This window comes from Rutidosis leptorrhynchoides, chromosome 9 (genome assembly GCF_046630445.1).
Source record: "Rutidosis leptorrhynchoides isolate AG116_Rl617_1_P2 chromosome 9, CSIRO_AGI_Rlap_v1, whole genome shotgun sequence".
NCBI lineage: Eukaryota > Viridiplantae > Streptophyta > Magnoliopsida > Asterales > Asteraceae > Rutidosis > Rutidosis leptorrhynchoides.
Window position 1 is genome coordinate 10,099,618 of NC_092341.1, and position 19,365 is coordinate 10,118,982.

General features: G+C 32.2%; 3 protein-coding genes across 3 annotated transcripts; 1 reads left to right on the forward strand and 2 right to left on the reverse strand.

The window, feature by feature from the left end:
- The first annotated feature begins 7,188 nt into the window (after positions 1–7,188).
- On the forward strand, positions 7,189–10,873 carry LOC139866852 (GDSL esterase/lipase APG-like). Its single transcript, XM_071855143.1, has 5 exons — positions 7,189–7,444; positions 8,384–8,514; positions 8,633–8,866; positions 9,897–10,152; positions 10,522–10,873. The coding sequence occupies exons 1-5, from the start codon at positions 7,189–7,191 to the stop codon at positions 10,716–10,718; spliced, it is 1,074 nt and encodes a 357-aa protein (XP_071711244.1). The 3' UTR covers positions 10,719–10,873.
- Positions 10,874–10,984: 111 nt separating this feature from the next.
- Positions 10,985–13,530, reverse strand: LOC139867727 (protein CHUP1, chloroplastic-like). The gene is made up of 4 exons (XM_071856088.1): positions 13,413–13,530; positions 13,241–13,338; positions 12,187–12,750; positions 10,985–11,731 (listed from the first exon to the last, which is right to left on the reverse strand). The coding sequence occupies exons 1-4, from the start codon at positions 13,528–13,530 to the stop codon at positions 10,985–10,987; spliced, it is 1,527 nt and encodes a 508-aa protein (XP_071712189.1).
- An 853-nt stretch (positions 13,531–14,383) lies between these two features.
- LOC139867728 (uncharacterized) lies at positions 14,384–18,138 on the reverse strand. The gene is made up of 15 exons (XM_071856089.1): positions 17,552–18,138; positions 17,280–17,335; positions 16,960–17,018; positions 16,778–16,849; positions 16,550–16,633; positions 16,313–16,420; positions 16,142–16,204; positions 15,946–16,026; positions 15,773–15,838; positions 15,527–15,682; positions 15,363–15,440; positions 15,215–15,253; positions 14,982–15,064; positions 14,767–14,839; positions 14,384–14,678 (listed from the first exon to the last, which is right to left on the reverse strand). The coding sequence occupies exons 1-15, from the start codon at positions 18,136–18,138 to the stop codon at positions 14,496–14,498; spliced, it is 1,788 nt and encodes a 595-aa protein (XP_071712190.1). The 3' UTR covers positions 14,384–14,495.
- Between the last annotated feature and the right edge of the window lie 1,227 nt (positions 18,139–19,365).

Sequence of the window (19,365 nt, forward strand, 5' to 3'; positions counted from 1 at the left end):
GAGAAGAAATATTGATATTGATATTTCAAGAGAAATGGTGCGCCTTAAATGGTTACCATACATGTCTATTTATAGTATAAAATATTACTATGCAAGAAATATAATAATAATAAAATTAACATCCAATCTAGATATTTTATAACACAATCTAGATATTTTATAACACTCCCCCTTGGATGACAATTTTATTAGAGAATAACTAGTACTGCCTCGTTAAAAACCTTGCTAAAGAAAACTCATTGGGATAAAACTTTAGCTAAGGGAAAAAGAGTGCAGCATAAAGTTGACTCCCCCTCAAGTAGGCAACGCCTGAGTTGTTACATCGTCTGAACATGCCTCATGCCAATATTATGAATGTGTGTTCTGAAAATAGCAGTTAGCAGTGCTTTGGTATAAAGATCAGCAGAGTTGTTGATTGAACGTATCTCATTTTAATCTGGTTGTCTTTTACGATATCTTGAGTATATGAGAAAAATCTGAGGTTTTCATCTGAAACTGTATCATCTAAATCTTTTATGTACAAGTTTGGCCCTCGTGATTTGTCTACAGTCTCCTTCATGGTTTGTTCAAACCGTTGTTTCAGTTCCTATTCCCTTTCAGTCTTTTTCTGAGCCTTACCAATATACCATTCTTTTCCATCAAACTTATGACCGTTAAGACCGTTTATAGCTTTAGCGCCTCGTCAGCATTTATGTTTTGTTCTGTCATTTTTGATACTCTTCTTTCATTTGTATTATGTAAGCTGTATTATCTTCATAGATAGTTGTTACGCTTTTATAGCGTTCTAGTCTACAAGAATCAATAATGATTTGTATCATTGATCTTAGCTAAAATCATTCCCGAGTAGCTTCATGTAATGCAATCACTTCGGCATGATTTGATGATGTTGCAACAAGTGTTTGTTTTGAGAACGTCATGATATTGCGGTGCCTCCATTTAGGAATACATATCCAGTTTGAGATTTAGCTTTATGTAGATCGGATAAATAATATGCATCTGTATAACCAAGCAAATCTTGTTTCGAGTTGTTAGAATAAAATAATTATAAATCAGTAGTTCCCCGAAGGTATCAAACTATTTGTTTGATCCCATTCCAATGTCTTTTGGTAGGGGCTGAGCTGAACCTTGTCAACAAATTAACTGCAAAAGAAATGTCAGATCTTGTATAATCTATAAGATACATAAGAACCTCAATTACACTAAAATATAGAACTTCCGATCTGTTAAAATTTTCATGATCTTCGCAGGGATGAAATAGATCAGTGTCAATATTGAGTGATCTAACAACAATGAGTTTGTCTTTAAAAAAAAATGTTTTAAAATCTTTTCGGTATAAGTTGTTTGATGTACAAGTAAACCATTAGGCATATGCTCAATTTGCAATCCAAGGTAATACTTGGTTTTTTCAAGATCTTTCATTTCAAAATAATTCTTTAGAAGTTGAATGACTTCATAGATCTCTTTATTTGTTCATATGATGTTAAGAACATTGACATAAAAAACTACGATCTCATATTCGAACATTGTTTTTATAAAACATACGTGCAAAATAAGTTTATATTTATACCCTTTTTTTTTATCAAGTAGTCATTTAATCGGTTATACCACATACGTCCCGTTTGTATAAACCCACTTAGAAATCTTTGTGATTTAATGGAATATATTCCCTTGGGTTTTACATTAGATGCTTATGATACCTTAACCCTTTAGGTATATTCATATATATCACTATTAAGTGATCCATACAGATAAGTAGTAACAACATTCATGAGATGCATTTAAATAACTACCAGGTTGATTAAGTATCTAATAAGTAATTGTATCCATTACAGGAGGATAATTTTTCCTCCTAATTCATTTCTGGTCTTTGTGGGAAATATTGAGTTACAAGTCTAGTTTTGCCTTGTAACTTCATTTGCACATTTCTTTTCGGATAAAAATTCATTTGTATCCCATACGTTTCACATCTTTAAAAGTGATAACGATTGATCCGAAAACTTTTCTTTTATCGAGCGATTCTAATTCAGCTCTTATTGCTCCTTTCCATTGAGCTCAATCATGTCCATTTTGTATATTCAATGACAGATTTTAGTTCCAGATCATCATCTTTATTCATGATGTCATTGTAACATTATATGAAAATATCTCATAGAGATTTTAGTTTCATTTCGGTTCCATAATATTGCATAATTTATCGCAATTTTAGTATTTACATTTATCAATATCCTCTGCAGAAGGAATATTGATCTGTGGTTCTTCTTGAACACTTTCTCTTACCTCATTATCAGCTGATTTTCTTTTTCGAGGATTTTTATCTTCGGAACCAATTGATCTTCCATGTTTGATGCGTGGCAAAGACTCAACAGTGACATTATTGCCAGCTTTTGGAATTTCAGTTCGAGCTGGAGCATTTATCGCTGGTATATATGATTTAGTCACTTTTTTATATCTGTAAATGCATAAAGTAATTAATTTGCAAGTTCTTGCATATGCATTATTTTTGAACTTTCGTTTCACATTCTTTTGTGCGAGTTCAATATACCTTAATTGATGTTCACATCATGAAGCATCATTTTATTTTTTTATTTTTATTTCTCCCCCTAATCTAGGGAACAATGTTTTATTAAAATGACAATCAGCAAAACGTGCTGTAAAAACATCACCCATCATGGGTTCAATATATCTTATGATTGAAGATGTTTTATATCCAAAATATATTATCATCTTTCTTTGAAGAACCATTTTATTGTGTTGTGGTGATACAATTGGAACATACACTGCACAACCAATGTTTTAAGGTAGAAAATATTTGGCTCTTGGCCAAAATCAAGTATTAAGTGAAAATATTTACGACTTCCACATGGTATAATGCGAATTAATGTCGCAGCATGTAAATTTACATGTCCACATATAAATATTGAGAGATTTGTACTCATTATCAATTGTCTAGTTATTAGCTGTAAGCGTTTATCTATTGATTCAGCTAAACCAATTTTGTGTATGCACATGAGCAACTGGATGTTCAACAATAATCCCTGTAGATATATAATGATCATTAAATGCTTGAGATGTTAACTCACCAGCATTATCAAGTCTCATCCTTTTAATGGTGTAATCAGAATAATGTGTTCTCAATTTAATAATTTGTGCAAGAAACTTTGCAAATGCCATATTACGGCTTGATAACATACAAATATGAGACCATCCGCTAGATGCGTCTATTAGAACCATGAAATATCAAAATGGTTCACATGATGGATGAATTGGTTCATATATCTTACCTTGAATTCTTTCAAGAAACATTTGTGATTCTTTTTCACAATATACTTTTCATTAATCACCATATGTGCTTTCCATTAATCACCATATGTGTTTTTTTTTTTTTTTATAAATCACCATATGTGTTTTTTTTTTATCATATATCCTTTTCACCATATACGCTTTTAATCATATGCGCTGTGTTTTTCACCATATGCGCTTTTAATCATATGCGATTTTCATCATATGCGTTGTGCTTTTCATCATATTCGTTTTTTATCATATGCGATGCGCTTTTTATCATATGCGCTTTTTTATGTGAATAGTAAATTAATTAATTTCGTTTTACTATTCATATGAATTAATTTAGATTTACTATTTTGTTAATTGAGTAATATATATATATATACATCATATACTTGTGACTCCGAATGCTCAAATGAATTTGACCATATAGTTATACGTTGTACCTTGCACATTAATTTTCAGTAGAAGCTTTAGATGCATATTATTTTCAGTAGAAGCTTTAGATGCACTTTTTTTTTTAATCACCAAATACCACAAACACTTTGTTTGCGTTTGTTCATAGTCATCAATGAAAACCATTTTCTTTAATTTTATTTTATACAATAAAATTAACGCATCATTATTCTTTTCAAAAACAATAATCTATTGTTATTGTTCACTTGTGCCATGTTTAACAACAAAAGTCAACAACCTCTGTCTTGTTTGTTGTGGCAACCAAAAACAACCTTTGCTTTTGTTACCGAGAATCCAAGACCAAAAAACAATTAATTTTTAATTAATCTTTTATCAAAACCATAAATAATTTTATTGATCTACGTTGATATGGCCATAAAGAATTGACGGCTGACCTACTTTTGTAAGTGTATTTCGGCTATCATCCCGAAAACGCACAACGACCTTTTTTTTTATGAACTATTTGTTTCATATCTAGCTTAGGCAATTATTGTGAACATTTGGTCCCTATAAGAGCATTTATTTTTTAGACTTTTAGTTGATTTGTACTTGTCACAATTAGGGATAGCACCCGCGGGTCGTGGATGCGGATCCATTGGATCCATCACCCGTACTCGCGGATTTTTTTTAAGAGACATCCAATTGAACCCTTGTTCGTTGAAACAATTTGACTATATTTTTACTCCCCATTATTAAACGGACCATTTTGATGCACACTCTTAAAAAAATAATTTGTTTTTTAAGTTTTATTATTCAACCTCCTTTTTTCAACGTTCACGTTTTTAACAAAACATTTGACAAGTTTGGAAAAAAGTTTTTTATTGATTATCATCAAAAGTTTTCTATTGTCACTCTACTGGATGGAATTATGGCATACAACCAAAATTGCAACCCAACACTACATAAGAACAAAAAGGTTGTTTTTAATTAACATATGTATATGTGTTAAACTCGGAATAATAATAACTTATTTTAGAAAATTAACATAAGACATGTTGAAACATTTTTGTCACATTTAGCTCATCAAGTCTAATACTTATCATTGATAGATTTTATCACGTCTAGGAGATGTTTACTTTTTTCTTGTATTAAGTCCTACTTTCATTTACCTTTGTTTGGAAAAAAGTTTTTTTTTTTACTTTGCTTTCCCCCTTTCTGTAAAACTCATTTAAACACTTTCTTTGTTTTTTTTTTTTTTTAAAAAAAACTTCCTTTTTTTTACGTTACCCGTAAATTATAAATATATAAAAAAAACTTTTTGTTTAAATTTTTTTTCTAGTTTTTAAAAGGCCACTTGACCAATTTTTTAATTCTTTCACAACACCTGATATCGTGATCGTGACCTTTCACCAAAGCAAGAGATATTCTTGATAAACTAAACACGGACTCGTGTTTGAAATTGTCGGCCACAAAAAAATTCATTTGATAAAAGTATATATTTTTTTTTTAGTTATAGAAGGAGACCACTTCATTTTCAATACTTCATTTTTGACAAAAAACTATTCCATTTTACCATCCCCTTTTTTTTCTTACTTTAACTTTTAAGATATACTTTTAATAAAAATACAAACTACTTTTTCTTATTTTAACTTTTAAGATTTACTTTTAATAAAAATACAAACTACTTTTTGTATTTTAACTTTTAAGATTTACTTTTAATAAAAGTACAAACTATTTTTTCTTATTTTAACTTTTAAGATTTACTTTTAATAAAAATACAAACTATTTTTTTATTTTAACTTTTAAAATTATAAATTTAAGAATAAACATTAGTATGCATGAAATAAATAATGATTAATTGCATAAGTAATCATAAATGTTAGATAACATATAAAGACCCCGTCGTATTCGTATTGATCGGAATTAATCTCGACCCATGGTACCGTGTTGTCAAATGACGTGTTGCGTACATAAAGTACCGTGTTGTCAAATGACGTGTTGCGTACAATCATGAGGTCTTATTAACATAAATATAAATGTTAGTGAAGTTAATAAGAGTTAGATTACAGAAAATATAATTCAGGTGGTATAACCGACCATATATAACTTAAATAACATAAATATAAATGTTAGTGAAGTTAGTAAAAGTTAGATTACAGAAATATAATTCAGGTGGTATAACCGACCATATATAACTTAAATAACATAAATATAAATGTTAGTGAAGTTAGTAAAAGTTAGATTACAGAAATATAATTCAGGTGGTATAACCGACCATATATAACTTAAATAACATAAATATAAATGTTAGTAGTCCAAAATTTGATATATTCGAGTCTGAAAATTATTAATAATTTCATACCTTGATTAGTGATTCGTGATCGTTTGAGATATCTTTTAATTACACTAAGCTTTTCGTGCTGATAACGTGTTATAATTCAGTAGGCTTATAACTACCTTTAATGGTTATAAGAACAAAGAGAGAAAAAGAGAGAAGAAGGAGAGAAGAAATATTGATATTGATATTTCAAGAGAAATGGTGCGCCTTAAATGGTTACCATACATGTCTATTTATAGTATAAAATATTACTATGCAAGAAATATAATAATAATAAAATTAACATCCAATCTAGATATTTTATAACACAATCTAGATATTTTATAACAAAATGATATTTTTAGATCTGAATCTTTTTACTCTTACTATTTATATTTCTCAAAAAAAAATTCTGCACTTATAACAAAAATAACAATTAAATATTGAACTCCACAATTATCCTTACTTGACTCTCTAACATTTACTCTTATAATATAAAGTTAGCTTTGAGGTGCGCCGCAATAGACCTTTGGTGCGTTGCACTTAGTGCCAATTCATCATTTTCACTACAAAACTTCACTTTGTCCAATCTTTAGGTTCAAGTCTTGGTTCTTTTGCACCATTTTGGACTCTTAGACTATTTATGCCTTGAATCATCTCCTTATCAACAAATCATCACTTTCAATCATCAAACTCTTCAATACTTAATCAAATGGAGACGGATATTGCGAGGATAAGTATCTCTGATTCGAGCAATATCAATCCCATATATATGACAATGTCCCGCGTATGACGCTATTGAAATCCCTCTCTGGATTCTAGAGTCTAGAACCCATTCTCTCTGTGAATTGGGCAGTTAAATGTAGTTTAATATGTAACAATAAATATGAGTACCTTAGAGGTACATTGCTAGCTTTTACAATTTATTATTACCTTGAATAAGTAAAATGTATCTATCCCGTTTTTAATAATAGTAACTACTTGACACCACGCCCAAACTTACAAGCGGTTGTTCTCTACATTATTTATGTCGACCCAAAACCATGTTCCATTATCGCCCATCTGTATATCCCTTTATCATTAATTCATCTTTATACCAACATTTACAGCATCCATTTAATGCACCATCTTTATAAACCAAACCTTTATTCACACTAAACACATCAATTATTGATTTATTTCCAACTCATATAATGTCCAAAATGAGAACTGCATCATGGGCGTTACTTGTTGTACTTTTGGCCATTGTTGTTACGGCTAGTAAAGCTCAAGATTCGGCTGCTTTAGTTCCGGCCATTATATCGTTTGGTGACTCTGCGGTTGATGTTGGCAATAACGACTACTTACCAACTATATTTAAAGCTAACTACCAGCCATATGGTCGAGATTTCGCTAACCATGAACCGACTGGAAGATTTTGTAATGGGAAACTTGCAACTGACATCACTGGTACTCAAAACTTTGGATTAACTAACTCTCTTATATAGTTCTTTCTGTTATGCTATTATTTAACTGAACTTAACTTTATACGAGTAAACAGTTCATTTTAGTGAACATTAGTGACAGAGTAGTCAAATTTTTGTCAGTGTATATATGTACCGAGTGACCTGTTTAATACGTAGTACGTTACTTAAGCTTAGGTGCTTAGGTGTTGTTTGTTTTTACATTATGTAGACCTTATTAGGTCTATGTCTTCACGCAGATGTTCTTACTGCATGAACATTGTTTGTTTTTTTGAAGATATAAAATAAAATAATATCTTCTTTTGTAAAATAATATCTTCTTTTGTCTGCAAGTCTGGAGACTGCTGATGCAGACACAAAAACAAACAGAGTGAACAATTTTGCATACTTGCAGAGTTTTTTTTTTTTTTTTTTTTTTTTTTGAAAGACAAGTTGTCGTATCACCCAGTGGGGACTTAATCACCTTCACGATCATATGTCACGCACGCACGTGCTTTCGCGAGGAAACCTGAATCTCATTGCAGGAACCCGATCCTTAAACCATCCCGAGGGGCAGGCGGACCGGATTTGAATCATAAATGGATCCATCAGGCAGATTGATTATAAGATGGGCAGAGCGAAGCTCGAACCCATGACCTAAACCCAATCCTCGCATACAAGGTGTGGGGATACCACTTAGGCAAGTCTGCAAGTCAACTGTTTGGGTTTTAAGTTATTTTAAAGCTATAATTTTAAATACAAATTATAATTCCTTTTTTAGTCATTGGTAATTTACACATTTTATTAGCCTTATAAACTAGTGTACAAAAACGTAATTACACAACAACAACAACAATACTCAATCTCACACGTGTCTGCACAAAAACATAACGATTGTCTGAAATTGAATCACTGATGGAACTAAATTCTTGGTATGTAAATGCAGCTGATACACTGGGATTCACAGCTTATCCACCTGCTTATCTTAGCCCAGAGGCTAAAGGAAAAAATCTTCTGATCGGAGCTAATTTTGCGTCTGCAGGATCCGGATACGATGATAAAACCGCCATTAATAGTGTAAAAGAATAAACTTGTTAACTTTTTTGAGAGCACAGACCTTAAATGCTTATAACTTATAGTTGTTATGTACTTTCACTCTGTCTTATATTTTCGTAGTAAATTTTGGAATTTGCAGCATGCAATCCCATTATCATCACAACTGCAATACTACAAAGAGTATCAAAGCAAGCTAGCAAAAGTTGCTGGAAGTAGCAAATCAGCTTCCATAATTAAAGATGCTCTGTACTTAATCAGTGCTGGAAACAGCGATTTCGTTCAGAATTATTATGTTAATCCTTTTATTAACAAAGTCTACACTGCTGACCAATATGGCTCATACTTAGTAGGAATCTTTACAAGTTTCGTTAAGGTATATTCACAACCATCTGCAATGTTTTGGAATTATGTTAATGCTATTATATATATATATAATATATATATATATATATATATATATATATATATATATATATATATATATATATATATATATATATATATATATATATATTTTTTTTTTTTTTTTCGGCAAACCAAAACATATATTAATTTTCAACCAACATACAAGGGCTGGATCTGCCCAGGCCCAAAAACAAACAAATCAAAACAAACAGTAGCTATACATACAAAGCAAAATACAGAACATCACAACTCAAAACGATCATCAATCCACTTCAGCTTCCAAATACTAGCAACCTTGAGAGTTTGATCAGAACCTTTGACTTTAAGAGTCAACAATTTCAAGAGAATATATTCCTCAATCACACCACATAACACCTCAACAGACCTCTTTCTCTGCACAAACAACCTACAATTCCTTTCATTCCATATAAAATACACACAGGCTGCAAGAACTAACCGATTAACCGTACACCAAATCTTGTTTTTATATGGATATTTAGCCAGTGTATCAACAATACAACCAAGATTATTTGGCAAACCTCTGAATATCAGTTTCAGTTTCAAAGCTTCCCAAACTTTCTTACTATACTCGCATCCAAAATATAGATGATTAATAGAATCCCTAACTTTCTCACATAATGAACATTTGAAAACAGAATTAGGCATCCAGATTTGCATTCTATCTTGAGTGGATAGTCTGTTTAGGATAGCAAGCCACAAGATAAAATCATGCTTTGGATAAAAAAACTTATACCAAACCACCTGATGCCACTTAACTTTAGGTTTATTAATTCTGAAATCCTCCCACACTTGATGGGTAGAAAATGCCACCTTACTACCATCATTAGTCAACCACTTGTACTCTTCTTTACCATTATCAGAATCCATCCAAACATGAGGTTTAATCTTTTCCCTCAATTCAAGGAAAAATTTCCAACCACAACTATTATATTTGGTATAAAAAAAATTATCAATTTACAATTTACAATTGAATACAGGATTTGTATGGGTTAGGCGCAAGGAGAATTGGGGTGACATCACTCCCACCGTTGGGGTGTTTGCCTGCGGTCAGGACTATATTTGGATACCATGAAAAAGGATGTGTATCTAATATTAACACAGATGCTCAAGCTTTCAACAAGAAGGTTAATGCAGCTGCAAACCATCTTGGAAAGCAGCTTCCTGGTCTCAAGATTGTTATTTTCGACATATTTCAACCACTTTACGACCTTGTAAAAGATCCTGCTTCACAAGGTAATACAGTTTTGACAAGAAATTTACTAAAGATTCAAATTTTTTGACAAAAAAGTAATGGGTTTATATTAACCTTTCTAACCAATATGTAGATATATTCTTTGATCATAATTTACTAATTATATTGAACTTTTCAACCCAAAGATTGAAACTTTTTAAAATTTTAACTAATGCGGTTGAATCTTTTTGGTATTGTTTTTTTTTTTGGTTAACATTCTAGATTGGTGTTTGGTGTTTTTATAAATTGTGATGTAACTTGACTGAACTTTTCAAGCCAAAGGTTAAACTTTTTGACAAATGGGTTTGAATCTCTTGCCAAAAGTACATTTATTTACATTGATAGTTGGTTTTTATGTGTATTTCTTTAAGGTTTTGTGGAGGCTACAAGAGGGTGTTGTGGAACAGGAAAGGTTGAAACAACAGTTCTGTTATGCAATCCAAAATCAGTAGGTACATGTAGCAATGCGACTCAATTCGTGTTTTGGGACAGTGTTCATCCATCTGAAGCTGCTAATCGAGTTCTTGCTGATGCGTTGATCCTCAAAGGAATCTCCCTCATCGGTTAATCACCACCGTTCATCACACTTCTTCTTTTAACTTTGTATACGTCATGTACAATGTTCTATATTCATAAAAGGCCTACTTGAGTTTCTACCACTTTGTATTACGTACCATTTACCACTATTGTTTTTGTTTTTTTTCTGTTTATGTAAAATTCATGTCACATATAAAAGATCTTCAAGATTTCTATAGTAATTAATCATGTAAACTTTCATGTCTTTACACTAGTTTCTTGTATACATTTGCTTGCTGTAAAAAAATGGGACAAGAATTAAAACAAAGGAAGTGAAGGTGTACTTCTATGAGACTTAAAGTTACGTGTAACATGCGAGTCTTTCAAGGCGTCTGCATATTTTACCAGTTCGGATTTTTGACCACCATAAGACGATGGACTTGACCGCCGACTGCCACCACTGCCGCCACCTTGTACACCATAATCAATCCGCTTATAAAAACTTGAATCACTATGCCTATGAGTTAGTCCTTGTTGAGATGAAAAACAAGAAAGAATGTCATCACCTAATGATGAACTTCTGCTATGATTACGACGCCGATGATGATTAGGACTCTGATCTTTCCCTCTAATTACTCTCATAAGTTTTCCAAAAAACTTATTGTTGTTGTTTTTTTGAGGTTGTGTGTCTTCATTAAAAGATTCTTCATACTCCCCAAAATCAGCTATTGTAGAAGCTTGAGAATTTGACCAACGACCTGAGTCGATTTCATGTATATTTATTATCTTTTCACCACCACCTTCTTTGTTGGCGTATTCGAGAATCATATGTTTGGCCTTTTCTTCTGATTTTGGGCTTAATGTTTTACTGAGGTCTCTAGCTGTTGTTTTACCTGGTCCTGGTTGATAGTTTTTAAGCTCGTATCTTAAACACGCGTTGATCCATCTAAGATACACTACTTCTTCAACATCTGCACATCTGTCTGCTTGAATTCTCTCGATTTCCTTCGATAAATCTTCATTTTGTTTCATTAAATTCTTATTTTCTTCTCTGAGTTTTTCAGTCTGCAAAAATGACAAAAGATGCCTCATTTGATAAAAGATAATGATAAAGTGTTGAATGATTCAAAATCTGAATGATTCGATGATCCAAAATCTGAATAATTCAATTGTTCTGATTGAACTTGGTTTTGAACGACAATAACCTGTTTGACAACCATTCTGAATGAACTTTATGATTTATGTAATATTAACGTGTTAACCTTTTAAATGAATAAATAAAAAATATATAGTTGGTTGATAAGTGTTTTGAATATAATACATACTAGATGATATTGAGGCATTGAATGGTAAAGAGAATATTGCAATTATAAATGGTTCAACATTGAATGTTGAACGGTTAAGCATAACTTATAATTTGTTATTCAGATGTCAGAAACAAATTCATTGCATGCTAAACGGTTCACCATCCGTTTTATTACATGTAAATGATTTATAAACTAAAAAAGAAATATTGTTACCTCTGCATCTTCTAAGACTGATGTAGCAAGGATTTGAGCAGAGTCTAATCTACGAGCCAAATCCGCGTTTTCAAGCAACAAATCAGTGTTCGATTTTTTCAGTTCTTCAACTTCTGATTCCAAACCTTTGAGTTTCTGTTGGCTGACTTCACGTTTGTGTTCGTCTTCCATCATTTTTTGAACTCGTTGCTGAAAATCCAATATTTGTTTTCTGTTTTGTTCAGCTTCTAATTTAATCTTCTTCTTAAGAACTTTAATTTTAGCACGTGCAGCTTCAAGATCCGTTACATTCTTCTTATAATCAGTCATTTGTGCTTCTAACCTTTTCTTATCAGCTTTTAAAGACTCAATCCTTAGAGTGAATATTTTAGCTTCCATATTATTCAGTTTAAGACGGTTTTGAAGCTCCATAACAACAGTTTCTTGCTCTTTTAGACCATAGTATTCGAGTAACTCAAACTCCAAATTACTCTCTCGTTCTTTTAGTATTCTGATCGTGTTTCGTAGGCTCCTAATCTCTTGTTGGTGATTATCCTTTTCGACATGTGAATGTTGCACATCCTCCTACATTAATTCCGCATAACTTGATAGTTATTAACATCGATATTAAATGTAGATTCTTGATTTGTAACTGATTAAATCTTTGTGATTAATTGATTAGGGGCTTTTTACTTTTATGTTGTATTAATTGCTAGCCTGTGTTTGCCTCTATGTCTCCCTATAAACTATAAACAGACCGAAACAACAATTTTACTGTAAGAGCTGTACAAAAACAGATCATTAAGTGGAAAGTAAACGACCCTAACTGGTATTAGTTTCTAAGTTCATAAACCGTGACTCAACATAGATAAATCAAACATCATCGGTCATACTAGAAAAAGACATCCTCCTTCACCCAAATTATATCAACCTTTTGAACATAAGCATTTTGCCACTATTGTGTCTAACTTAATTTACCAATTTTCGACATCCAGAAATGTAACTAGTTTGTTTTCAAGAATCAAATTCCCATGGGATCGACAAAGACAAAGGTAAAAGGTTAACATAATCTTACATGTTTATCTGTCGTCAAAGGATCGAAACAAAGAGAACTATGTGATGTTTGTGATGCTTGATGAATATTGCTTCTTGAATTCGCCTGCTTGTTGCAATCTAAAAACACATTCATCATTAAAAAACATGAAAATAATTAAATAGATCACAAACTAACAAATAAAAGCACAAACCTGCAACTTTAGATCTTCTATTTATGCTCATAGCATAAAAAACTCCTCCGATTGACAACGCTACAGCCACACCAAATTTCAATACCACCGGCGAAATATCTATGTTTTCGTTCCCCATATCTTATTTCTTAAAAAAACCTATTGATTAAAATGTAGCTATATTTCATCATTATGGCCAATTGTGATTATTGTCATGTTCTTGATCATCATTATCAACAGCCATAAATTCATCCTAACAACAAATTATAAGCATGAGCCATTTGAAAAAATTGGATCATCATTATCATTAACCACAAATTCATCCTAAAAACAAATTATAAGCATGACCCATTTGAAAAAATAAACAATTTAACAACACCCTTGATTTGTATCTTTCCGGTGAAGGGTTAAATGTTTTCTTGTTCTTGAATTGTTGTAAGGTGGTGGACCAATAAAGGCCAGTTTATGAAATGGGGGTTTTGAATGTATAAATGAAACTGCAAATTAATTAATGAAATGAGATCCATTCAAACATGTGGATTCTATTTCTGTTTCATGTTTTAGATGCATATTATTATCTTGTTATTTTCCTTCTTAAAAAATTAAAAAAATGAGTGTGTACTTAGCTAACCAAATACCAAAATCACGTTACAAATTATATACGAGAAGGCAAAAAATTTAATATATACTTGACTTGAGATGAAAACAAGAACTACCACATGACTTAAACTTAACTTCGACCTGCAATTATTGGTCGATCCTGATGTTTTTTCGAGGTGAAAACGTTAAAAATTGTAATAAACAACATAATAATAATTAAAAATAACAAACTATAACACAAATAAATTAAAAACGATGGATAATAGAAGTTGATTAATAAAGTAACACTGTACAAAAATGGAGCACAAATCAGTGGCGGATCTATGAATAATAGTTATCGGTGTCACTAGTTAAAATCCCAAATTGGTCCCTCAAAAAAATTTACATCCCATCCACTAGTGTCACTAATTAACACCCAAAAAAAATTCACTAGATCGCGTATTTCAATGATAGCACGTGCTACCGATCTGGACAATATAGGTCTGCCCTTGCAGAAAACGACCATTAATCAACCTCCGAGGTTGGGACAAACACGGTGTTGATAACCTGTTTCAAATTTCTACATGCTATAATCTCCAATTCTCCAAAATCTAACCCACGCAACGAATTCTCGGATGATGTTGGCACAACGCACTTTTTATACCCCAGTTTCGCCACTGTACTCACCCTCTTCTCCATTTTCCGTACCTACAGTTACCAACACAATGCACATATGTATGTATTCATATATTTACCTAAAAAGTAAGAATTAAAAAAGAAAAAGCAAAATTCTTACACTACGAAGCTCGCCACCAAGACCAATTTCTCCAATGAATGCTACATTATTAGGGATAGGGAACTCGAGGAAACTGGATATATAAAAGTAACACAATTGGATTTTGAACATATGATTTTGTAATATACATATATGATATATGTATATGTATATGTATATGTATATGTATATGTATATGTATATGTATAAAAAATAAAAAGAATATAATGACATGCCTGCTACATATTGCTGCAGCAACTGCTAAATCTCCAGCAGTTTCGGTTAGTGTAGCCCCACTAACAACGTTCAAAAAGATCGCCTGTGATATATTAATAAATTACTAATGTTTAAAAATGATGCTAAAACAAAAGAAAAAGATAAATAATAATAAAACAATTGATCCATAACTCTTGACACGTACTTAGAGGAGAAATATTTTAAAGTACATGACCAAAAAAAGGCGGCTTACATTCGATTCGAGCTTGAGACCAGCTTGTTTTATGAGAACCTGCATAATAATAAAGATTTGTAAGGTAACAAGACTATATCATTTAAAATTGTTGTAATTTTATTTAATTTGTGTTTAGCTACATTTTAAAAAAGAATGGGTTACTCACAGAAATAATCATATCAGCTCTTCCTACTCGAACCCCGTTCACTTGCCGGGAAAGCGAGGACCCTGCTGCACATAAAGCCTGCAGGCAAAGCAACATCTCATTTGTGTTGATCAACTTTTTTAATTTAATATTTAATAATCTGATTGAATTAAATTAAAAAGCACCTGAATTTCAATGAGAAACGGTCGAGATCCATCCATAACTACAGTAATTGCCAGACCAGCCAAGTATTCTGAATCCGAGTGTTCTTCACTCAAAAAAATCTCACTTGGATTCGTACAAGCTTTTAATCCACATGGTGACATTTCAAACACTCCAAGCTGAAAATATATAAAGTTACAAAATCAATTTTCATCATTAAAAATTTATCAATATACAATATATATGTATATATATACACACACACACACCTCATCAGTGGAGCCAAAACGATTCTTAAATGCACGAAGAAGACGATGAGATGAATAATGTTCCCCCTGTATAATCAAATCATCATGGGATATCATAATAACATAACTGATTGTTTATGATAATGCTTATTAACACATGCTACATAACAAATATAAAGAAAAAGGGTACCAACTTCCATATATAAAACCGCATCTACGATATGCTCCAAAACACGAGGTCCAGCTATGTCTCCTGATTTTGTTACATGACCGATCTGACACAAATGGGAAAGAGTTACAGATACATTTTCCGTAGTGTACAAACCTAATAATGGTGACACGAGTACATAAAAACATTATAAAAGCTAAAACTTTAACGTTTATACTCACCAAGAATACAGGTATGTCTGTTTGCTTAGCAAAACGCAATAAGGCGGCTGTGCATTCTTTGATCTATAAAACATCCAACCATGTTTCTTTTATATCAAGTAGATGCTTTCAAGTGTATTGCTTAATAAAAAAAAATTGATAAATAAATATAAAATAATAAAAAAAACCAACCTGATATATACCACCAGCGCTACCGGTAACTCCAGCTAGATGAACAGTCTGAATAGAATCAATGATTAAAGCACGCGGAGACAGAGCCTGAGCTTGTTTCAAAATATCCTGAAATTAATAAGAATGATGAAATTAATATACAAAGTGTGTATATAACTATATATATATATAGATATCTCAAACGATATATATTCATAATAAAACATATATACAGACCGTGCATATTAAAATAAGTACCTCAATGTCAGTACTTGAATATAAAAACAGTTCATCTGTGCTGATGTCCATACGGTCTGCTCTGTTTCCAATTTGCTCAACGCTCTACATAAAACAACAGATTGTTGACGGAAGTTGCAGTTTTAACTTTAATGGGATCATTTTATCAAAGTGTAAGTTTTATACAATTTGAAACAATAAATCCAACTTCAAATGGATACAACATTAATCGTTATAGTATATTGTTACCTCTTCACCTGAGACATAAAGTACAGGAGCCGCTTTACCAATTTCTTTTCCTTCTGCTATAAGTGCTGCTATCTTCCATATTTTCATTAAAAAATAAATAAAAAATAGAAACTTTTCGATAAGTAAGAAAAATTACAAGTTTATACAAAAAGTATAGTACTCCGTATCATGCTCCAAATTACCTGTAACATCAATGTACTCTTCCCAACACCTGGATCACCGCCAACCAAGACCAAAGAACCTGCAAAACAAGAAAATTTCCATCACAAAATACAGATTCAAAAAAAGCTGACCCATTTGGGTTCAACCCGTTTAGATCCAAACCCAACCCGACCCAATTTAATGGATAATCACAACAACCCGAAAAATGTAAACCATACTTTAAAACGGTTTCGACCCGTTTAAAAAGGCTGACCCATTTGGGTCCGACCACTTTAGACCCAAACCCGATCTGACCCAATTGCTAGATACAGCTGTAATGCAAGAAATGAAAAAAGTGTACCTGGTACAAGACCACCACCAAGAACCCTAGAAACTTCATTTCCAAATTCTCCTGATCTGATGAACATCAAACAAACCAATATAAATAACAACAATTGAAACTTAGTAGATGAAACACCATAATTCGTCACAAAGATACTAATAACCGGTGCCATATCACCAGTTTATAACTCATAACAGGTCAAAACATAGAATGGAAATAATTAATAATGCAATACACGACATAAAAACATAAAAAGGTTTCAACTTGAATAAAATCTTAAACAAACTTACAAAGGTAACCGCCAATTCGAATGATTAACTCCCCTATTAACGTCTGTTAACCTTAACGGAACAGCTGCACCAACCCCTTTGGGCAACCAAGACTTAAAAATCTTCTCCGAAGCCGAAAACCCGTTCGTTTTTCCGCCATCATCAGACTCCTTAAACTCCTTCATCGTATTCACATTCTTACACTCACGACAATAACCCCACCATTGCCCGTCCGTATACCCACATTCAGAACAAACCCATGTACTCTTACTCTTACTTTTACCCTTCTTTTTACTAGCCCCAAAAGAAGACCGACCCGACCCGAACCCTTGACTTGAATTCAAATTCGTAGTACTACCGTACGATCTGTCGTCTTTTAAGGCATCTGCGTAATCGAAGTTTGATGACTGATTAGGGTTTCGATCGGGTTCGGGTTCGGATTCAGTGTGTTTGGATTCGGGCGTTCGTTGGGCTACGAGACGTCCGGTTACCGGGTCGTAAAAAGTGGAGACTGTGGAGGGTTGTGAGATGAACCGGGTTGTGTGAATTGTTCGATAAAGTTTGTGAATTTGGGGGTATTTGAAGTAAAGGAAGTAAAATGGACGCATATTTGTGACGAACATAGGATAGATGATGACTGAGCAAAATTAGGGGTTTTGAGAGTGTTAAGGGTTTAGGGTTTTATTAATAAGACGCGCGATTTTCAAAAAGAAACAGATCGGGTTTCCAGGGAAATTGATCCGATTCGATTGCAAACTGGAATTTGAATATTCGCTGAAATTGATATATCCAAATTTCTCTTAAAATATTGTTTTCTTTTAAACGGTTATTTTTACATTGAATAATTTCATTTGTTACTTACACACGTAATAGGAGTATCTCTCCACATATTATCGCTGCATTAAGTACACATGTATGCTTTTGATTAAATCGAGTGTACGTAGTATATTTTCACCAGCAAAAAATATACGTTATTGTTAACTTTTTTTTGGCTAATCTTTTTCTTTTAAATGCTAATTTATTTCATATTATTTTGGACTTTGCTAACAAAAACTTATTGTGCATGAATGAACAGTACATAATGTTAAATTATATTTCAATCTTAAGCATGAATATTTTAATGTTTCTCTTAGTGTGTTGTAGGTGAAGAATATTTGTTCTTTATTGTGGTGTCTAACTCATTTTGTCATATCCGTTGGTGGCTACTACTTTTATCACTTAAAAATAGCAAAGAAGTGATGTAAAGTAAAAAGATTAAAGTAGTGATTGCTTGGTCCTTAAAAGCATGAGCAGAAGAGCACGCGTAGTCATTGATCGATATTTATCTCTTATCTCTGGTCCTTTTTAGAGTTTTATATACTCTTCTTTTTTCATTCAATCTTATAAAGCTCTTTCTCTCTGTTGATCTTATCTTTGATCTTCTTCTTAATCTATCTTCACTAAACATTATTATCATCTTTATTATCTCTATCGTATGTTATTCTGAAGATTGTAGTTTACATCTTTGTTACTTAATCTTGGTTCTTGTATTCACATGTAATCTTGGTGACTGTTTCTATGTTGATTAATAAAGACTGGGTTTGATTTTGTTATTCTAACATGGCATCAGAGCTTAGGCTCTTGTTAATCGTGTATTGAAATCCGAATTTAGGGTTTCGTCTTTCCTTGGTTGGCTACGTCTTCTCAAGGTTCTTTTGGAAATATCTCTGGTTCTATTGGGTTCTGTTAGATCCGATTGTGGGTTGTGTTTGTTGTTATCTGTGTTAGAGGAAAAAAATCCTAATTCAAGAATTAGGGTTAAGGTTTTGCTCAGATTTGGGGCTTTACTTCGTGGA

Bases quoted from the DNA above. Each gene is read 5' to 3' on its own strand.
- LOC139866852 (XM_071855143.1), top strand. From the start codon at position 7,189: ATGTCCAAAATGAGAACTGCATCATGGGCGTTACTTGTTGTACTTTTG. The intron at 7,445-8,383 runs GTACTCAAAACT...ATGTAAATGCAG, and splicing joins ACTTGCAACTGACATCACTG to CTGATACACTGGGATTCACA. The intron at 8,867-9,896 runs GTATATTCACAA...AATTGAATACAG, and splicing joins TCTTTACAAGTTTCGTTAAG to GATTTGTATGGGTTAGGCGC.
- LOC139867727 (XM_071856088.1), bottom strand. From the start codon at position 13,530: ATGGGGAACGAAAACATAGATATTTCGCCGGTGGTATTGAAATTTGGT. The intron at 13,339-13,412 runs GTTTGTGCTTTT...ATGTGTTTTTAG, and splicing joins TAGAAGATCTAAAGTTGCAG to ATTGCAACAAGCAGGCGAAT. The intron at 11,732-12,186 runs GTAACAATATTT...TCATTTTTGCAG, and splicing joins CAGTCTTAGAAGATGCAGAG to ACTGAAAAACTCAGAGAAGA.
- LOC139867728 (XM_071856089.1), bottom strand. From the start codon at position 18,138: ATGCGTCCATTTTACTTCCTTTACTTCAAATACCCCCAAATTCACAAA. The intron at 17,336-17,551 runs GTAAGTTTGTTT...GATGTTCATCAG, and splicing joins TCGAATTGGCGGTTACCTTT to ATCAGGAGAATTTGGAAATG. The intron at 15,254-15,362 runs GTGAGTAACCCA...ATTATTATGCAG, and splicing joins GAGCTGATATGATTATTTCT to GTTCTCATAAAACAAGCTGG.